We start from the raw sequence: 7,500 nt of genomic DNA, 5'->3' as shown, positions 1-7,500 counted from the left end.
CACACACACACACACACACACACACACACACACACACACACATATATATATATGTAGAGTAAACGGGGCTGAAACAGGTGTGATCTGATACAGCTACAAATGCATGAGAGCAGATGGAGAATTACAGTAAACATCAGCTGTCAATCACTCGTCAATCACCTGTCAATCACCCATCAATCATTCATCAATCACCTGTCAATCACCGCACTGAGCATGTGCAGAGCTCTGACACTGTAGAATCAAACATCACAGAGCTCAAGCTCTTTCTCTGGAGTCTCTCCTCTGCCTATATGCATGTTACTGACGTTCTCCAGCAGTGTGTGTGTGTGTGTGTGTGTGTGTGTGTTACCCAGCAGTGCAGACTGGCCGTCCCCCAGAGGGAAGCGCTGGTATCGGGGAACGCTGAACGGAGGCATGAGGTGGAAGCGCTTCTCCAGCAGCGGCTCCAGGCGGGAGGCAGACGGGTCGGCCGGGTGGAAGAGATTATACACCTGCTGACACGCTGGACGCAGGTGACACACTGCACACACACACACACACACACACACACACACACACAGCTTTTTAATCCTCCTGTTGACGTCCAGGTCCAGCATGTGTCAGTGTGAGCAGCAGAATAGAGCACACAGTTCATCACCGGCTGTTTTTAAGCGCTGCACTGCTCGGATCAGGACTTGTGGAGCTGCACTGCGCTGGATTTGCTCTTCAGTGTTTCAGCACTGACACTACACCACACTGAACTGAACTGAACTGAACTCCAGCTCTGAACACTGCACTTTACCAGATGTTCAGCTGCTTTGACACAGACTACAGAGTCAATATAGAAATCAGCATGAATTATAGTTTCTATTAGCTCAAATATTTTCATTATTCATATTTCATATTCATTTCTGTTCTTATATTTATATATATATATATATATATATATATATATATATATATATATATATATATATCTGTGGGTCCTCCTGGTCTTGTTCACCTGTTTGCTGTTCGATGCAGTTTTGTTGTAATAAACATATTGTAAAAATATCAAAACCTCCTATGATGAAGAAGCTGCTGACGGAGCTGATGGATGAGTCTTGACCATCTCGTGAAAAGCCTTAATAAATGCGCATACATTAAAATAAATCTAAACATGATCAGTTTTAGGATGCTGATGATTATTAAAGGGCCAGTTCACTAATCAATTACTACACATTTACTCCATATGTACTCTGCTTCCAGTGCTTCTGAACTCTCCTCAGCTTACTTCACCTGTTGAATACGCAAGAAGATATTCAGAGGAATGTTGAAAACCTGGTAACTTCCATAGTAGGAAATGCAAATACAGTGGAAGTCAATGGTTACAGGTTTCCAGCATTCTTCAAAACATCTTCTTTAGTGTTCAACAGAAGAAAGACAGAGTTCTGGAGCGAGTAAAGTGTGGATAATTCACTGATGTTTGCTGAGCTGCGGCCTGTAGTGCTCCTGTGAACGGCTGCATGTGAGGGCGGCACAATATTGGAAAATCTGACATTGCCATGTTTAATTTTTCTGCGATATATTGCAATATGAACACACACACACACACACACACACACACACACACACACACCAGATGACGGGAATATCTGTATCTGGAATAAAGTCATGCATTTAGATTGATTGGGATAATCTTGTAGCAGAGTGAATCAAACAAACCGCAAGCATGAGTAAGTTTTGCCACTGAAAATGACAGATATCAGGATATATCGCAAGACAAGCGTCCACAATATATCAGGATATCAGTAAATGAGGGGGAAATGCATCACACAGTTATGAGATGCCCTTGTTTTATGATATCTTGCAGAACTGCATCACTGATGTGTTCACGATCCTCCATTACGCTGATGATCAACTCTGTTGTAGCTTTGAATAAACATCAATACCTGTCTTCATCAGTAATGTATCTCCAGCAGAATTATCAGCATATCCATCTCAGCCCAATAATCAAATGCAATGTGAAACAGCAGCGTCCAGTCCTCATTACTGATCCGCTATAATGCAGCTCCACACTGCAGATCTATGGTGAACACACATGGCGGTGTCTGTGCTGAAGAACACAGAGCATCTGGAGAGCACTGACAGCGCTTCACTCTACACGTGTGTGTGTATGTGACAGTCTTATTCCACACTGGGTTAAACTGACTGATTTCCTCAACATTCTACACACAATCCCCCATCATGACCATGTGGAGAGAGTTTTAGAAATTATTGCAGATTTATTAGGAATAAAAGATGTGGAGAGAGGAGAAGCTTACAGAAGGACAACCATCTGTGCAGCAATCCACCAATCAGGCGTCTGTATGGCAGAGCGGGCAGACGGAAGACACTCCCCGCCTGGAGTTTACCATCTGCAGGACTCTCAGAGCATCAGAAACTAAACTCTCTGCTCTGATGAGACTCAAACTGAACTGTTTGGAGTGAACGGCAGGCGTTACGTGTGGAGAACAGCAGGAATCAGGCTGACAGCATCCCTACAGTGCAGCATGGTGGTGTTGGCATCATGCTGTGGGGATGTGTTTCAGCAGCAGGAACTGGAAGACTAGTCAGGATAGAGGGAAAGATGAATGCAGCGATGTACAGAGACATCCTGAATGAAGACCTGCACAAGAGTGCTCTCCACCTCAGACTGGGGCGACGCTTCATCTTCCAGCAGGACAATGACCCAAAGCACACCGCCAACATATCAATGCAGCGGCCCAGCCAGAGCCCAGACCTAAATCCTATTGAACATCTCTGGAGAGATCTGAAAATGGCTGTATACCGTCACTTCCCATCCAACCTGATAGAGCTTGAGAGGTGCTGCAAAGAGGAACGAGCAAACATTCCCAAAGACAGCTGTGCAGAGCCTCTGCATCATATTCAACAAGACTTGAGGCTGTAATCACTGACAAAGGAGCATCAACAGAGTCTAGAGCAAAGGCTGTTGACATTATGGGGGATTGTGTGTAGAATGTTGAGGAAGTAAATCAGTTTAACCCACTGTGGAATGAGACTGTCACATACACACATGTGGAGAGTGAAGCGCTGTCAGTGCTCTCCGCTGTATATTGTGCAGCTCTACTGCATGTGCGGGTCTGCGAGAGGCTCCTGCTGGAGCTAAACTCACCGTCCAGCGTGGGCACGACGGTCTTCCTCAGCGCCAGCACCAGGCCGAGCGGAGAGCCGAACAGGAAGAAGTCGGAAACTTCGAAGTCAAACTTTCCCAGAGCGCCGCCACCTTCCAACATAGTGCTGCTGCTGGAGCGCCGAGAGGCCGGGTCAGTGCGCAGAACACTGGAGTGAAGACTGACACACACACACACACACACACACACACACGCACACACACACACACACACACATGCACAGACACATACACACACGCACACACACACGCACACGCACACGCATACACACACACACACACACACACACACACACACACACAAGGTTATTTTACACTACTCCTCCTGCTTCTGTTGTGTGTGTGTGTGTATGTGTGTGCGTGTGTGTGTGTGTGTGCGTGTGTGTGTGTGTGTGCGTGTGTGTGTGTGTGTGTGCGCGCACCTGCTGAGGAAGGCCTGGTGTTGTTTGATGGTGTCGATCTCGTACGTTGACGAGTCGCTGCGTTTGCGCGGCAGCTGCTTCTTGTGTTCGTCTGCAGCGCTGCAGCGCGGGATGTCGATGTTGCTGCGGCTCAGGTGACGGCTGCCCTCTAGAGACAGAGCGCTGTTACTGCTGCCGCCAGAGCCGCTACAGTTAATGATGATGCCTGGAGACAACAGCTCACTGTCCTGCAGGAGACACACACACACACACACACACACACACACACACACACACACACACACAGGTGTTACACACTTATGAAGGTCTTTTTGGTGCAAAACTCCCAAGCAGCTGTAGAAGTGTCATGTGTGGTTGTAAAGTGTGTATCAGTGAATCTGTACTCAGAGCAAATCTGTAAGTGTGTGGGTATTTTTTGTCTCCAACACACACAACATGAAAATCGATTGATGGAAACGCTGAGATGCGCATAAACTGTGATGGAAACAGCGAATAAATTCCAGTATGCGAGTTAAAGGTGATGTGATTGTGTTATGAGAGATGGTATGATGATGAACACGTGTGTAAATGGATAATCCAGCAGGCTGAGCACACTGTAGAACATCTGACATGTTGATTTGGTCAATCTAAATCTCCTTATGCCTTGTTCACACTAGAGGATTTTAAGCCTGATTTGAGCCCAATTTGGAAGTTAACGAGCTCGCCGACAGATCGGGCTGTGATCGGGAAGAAATCTGCGGGTGCTCGGCGCTCGCCGCTCTTTATGTGTGAACTACTGAACAACGCATCAACGAGGCTCGCTGACGCGTCGCCGACACCTCGCAGACGGAAATCCAACATTCAGCATGCTGAATATTCCAGAGCAGTCGGCCGACTCAACCCCACGTGTGGTCAGATGTAGTGACGAGCTGCAGCCAATGAGAGAGCAGATCAGCATGAGCTGACCGCCTGTGTGCTCAGGAGCTCAGCAGAAACATCTGTGATTGGTCAGAATGGGCATCGGTGCACTCGCTTCATTCTGCGTTAGCACAGACATGAGAGGAGGATATATTAACAGTGGAACTAGAATTCTGTAACTATTAGAATTACCATACTGCTTATTCTGACCGTTCTCATATAAAACGCCATACTGTCACAACATATTTACATTCAAAGCTGTTATTGAGATATTAAAATTAATCTTTGAATGTCTGGCATCATATTTAATGACACCATTACCCTAAAAATATAATATTTTTTTGGTAATACAGCCTATAAATATGTAGTTAAGATACTAGAACACTTAAAGGTCTTGGCTTTCATTTTCACTTTCAAACAGGAGCTATTTCACAGCACAGAATCTGCTGTTTTGAAAGATATCTGAAGTAAATTGATGTTTTTGCCATCAGAAAGTTTTGTTTATGTTAGCAGGAAGTTGCCAGGCAAGGAAATGCACACATATTTAAAGTCACAGCGAAAAGTATCAGACATGCATGCAGTCATTTTGACCAATATGGTAATTTAAGGCAGAAATGCTCAGTTCTTTACTGTTTTGTAATAAATAAAATAACAATGTCAGAAAGAAATACACTGATAGTTAGAAAACGGCAGGGTGTTATAAACATGTTAGTTTTATTTCAAAGAGTTATAGAATTACAAAAATTAAAAACTCTCTGTGTATCTATCCACTGGAGCCTGCAGATGAGTGATTAATCCGCTCATAAATCCGCTGATTTGACGATGTTTTTAAAGGCTTTCTCCAAAGCTTGAAACGCTGTCAGTGATGTCATCAGCACACAAGCAGCCAATAGTGTTCAGCTTTTTCTGACGACTCCTCCCTCAACATTTCATTGGCTGTGGTTTGGTAGCTTGAATGAGCTGTTGGGGAATGAGTTGTTGTCAGATCATGTAGTGTGTGATCCCTCTCTTGTGAATCGTTCACGGAGTGTTGCGTAGTGTGAACACCACAGAGATTAAAAGACACAAAGTCAAGTCTTGTAGTGTGAACGGCACAGCAATCTGCTGATGTTTAAAATCCTGTAGTGTGAACTAGGCTTTAACCGCTTCAGCATCAGTGTTTTTATAATATTAATGACCTCCAGAGCGCCTGCAGCGTGGCAGGACTGTCTGTTCTCCGCGTCTCAGGGCTGTAGATGTTTTCATTGTGTGTCGGCATTATCCTCTGAGGTGAAAGTCATTTATTAAATAAAGAACAGATTGCTCAGCTTCTCCAGTTCTGTGTTTAATGTTGATATCTGTTGTCAGTGAATCAGGAAGTGGTGATTTAGTTCTCTTTGATTCATCGGATGGAAACGCTGCTTTATTTACAGTGAAGAACTGGCATGGGTGGAGGAGACGTGTCCCCACCAATATCCAGCAATCCTGAAATGCCTTCACCAATAATTTAATCAAATTCAAAATAAAGTACTGCTCTGTCAACTCTTAACCTACATGTGAACCAAGTCCAGTTTGCTACTAGTTGACTGTTATACTATTACCCACGGCAGTGCCAATCACTCAAAATAGTTTTGCATTTGGCCAATCAGTTTTGCAAACCAGTGAACTGCGTCACACACCTCTCCACACCTCTCTACCTGCTCAAAGCCCGACTGCAGTACAATCATGGTAACTGACTCTTGCAGCATGGAGCGGGATTGTTATTTGTATTATTAAGTGTTTATTTGACATTATTGGGTATTTTATTCATGTTTTTAAAAGTGTGAATGTGTGCTGCTCTATGCATGCGCTCTAGGGATGTACGTCCCCCCAATGACAAGAGCTAATCTACAGCCCACAGCAAACTCCTCACTGTAAAAGTTGCTCAGTTCAGAGAGTATTTGCTCTCTCTAAATGGAGTTAAATTTACTCAACAGCAGAGTTCAAGGTAACGAGACAATGAGGGGGTTAATTAAGTGCTGATGATGAACACCTGCGGTTAATATGCAGAAGAGCAGCAGCAGCAGCTTCACTCATTGCCCACCTGTTTGACTTCATTTCTGATGTCACCATCGTGCAGGAAGGTGGTGGATTTACTTGGGCTTTTTGACTCAAATTCTAGTGTTGATTTGTCTTTGCTTGTTATGATAAGAATAAAGAGAGTAAATATGATCAGGTTGACTGATTCTGTATTGATTCTTACTCTTGGTGAGAAATATAAGAGATTATGCCTGACTCTGCAAACTATATTTAAATGATGGTTGATCATTAAGAAACGTAATTCAGTGTTTTTAGGAGAATGGACCTCAGCTGTGCTTATTTTTTAAAACATTGAGCATCTGAATCACTCTAGAGACAGAGATCAATGATCAGCGTGTCTATCTCAACAGTGCTGAGAGATGTCTTACTTGTTTTGGCTGCAGTGGATGGTAAAAGATTCATACCACATTCACCCATAGCTCCCAGCATGCACTGTAGGAAAACAAAGCTCACCATAGTTGAGAAGCGTACGCTGACTCTTTATGTCTGTGTGTTTTGAGGGTTCAGTTCAGAGTGTTTGGTCCCTGAGTTACTCAATTTACAGACGGACCAAATACTCTCTGAACTGAGTAACTTTCCCTCTGAGGATTTGGCTGTGTGTATTCACACGTCTTTAATGCCATATTCCAGTTCTGCACACACATTTAATGTGCAGTTTTGGGTGGAAACACAGCTATTGTCTACATTTCAGTCACATTATGAACAAAGTCACGAGAATGGCCTGTCCTGTTTCAAATGAAAGTTCACTGAGCTGTGACATGTGCTGTAACTACATTATAGGATTATTACTCATTCTACTGTTAGTTCTGTTTACATTCTACATCGTATCAGCCTCCACCACTGATCAATAATGAAGACACACACACACACACACACATCTATTAAACACACTCAGCTTTAGAAATGTTGTCCTGCGTGTGTAACAGTGGAGCTTTAAATGAAACTCTTCCGCTGAGGTCAGCTTCTCTGCTT

The 7,500-nt window shown here is 44.0% G+C and overlaps 1 protein-coding gene across 9 annotated transcripts in view; it reads right to left on the bottom strand.

Moving 5' to 3' along the window:
- The window catches only part of pitpnm2 (phosphatidylinositol transfer protein, membrane-associated 2), a 72,217-nt gene that overhangs the window by 13,811 nt on the left and 50,906 nt on the right, over positions 1-7,500 (bottom strand). For all 9 annotated transcript variants that reach the window (XR_015501484.1, XR_015501485.1, XM_087271236.1 and 6 more), the window contains exons 13-15: positions 3,574-3,800; positions 3,134-3,312; positions 350-520 (exon numbers count right to left, since the gene is read on the bottom strand). Coding sequence is in view for 7 of the 9 variants with exons in the window: in XM_087271236.1 (XP_087127362.1) it covers positions 350-520; positions 3,134-3,312; positions 3,574-3,800 (577 nt within the window). In the remaining 2 variants the exon portion in view is untranslated. The remainder of the gene's footprint in view (positions 1-349; positions 521-3,133; positions 3,313-3,573; positions 3,801-7,500) is intronic.

Source organism: Danio rerio, chromosome 10, assembly GCF_052040795.2.
Source record: "Danio rerio strain M-AB ecotype USA chromosome 10, GRCz13ab, whole genome shotgun sequence".
Taxonomy (NCBI): domain Eukaryota; kingdom Metazoa; phylum Chordata; class Actinopteri; order Cypriniformes; family Danionidae; genus Danio; species Danio rerio.
This window is presented reverse-complemented; position numbering and strand designations above follow the sequence as displayed.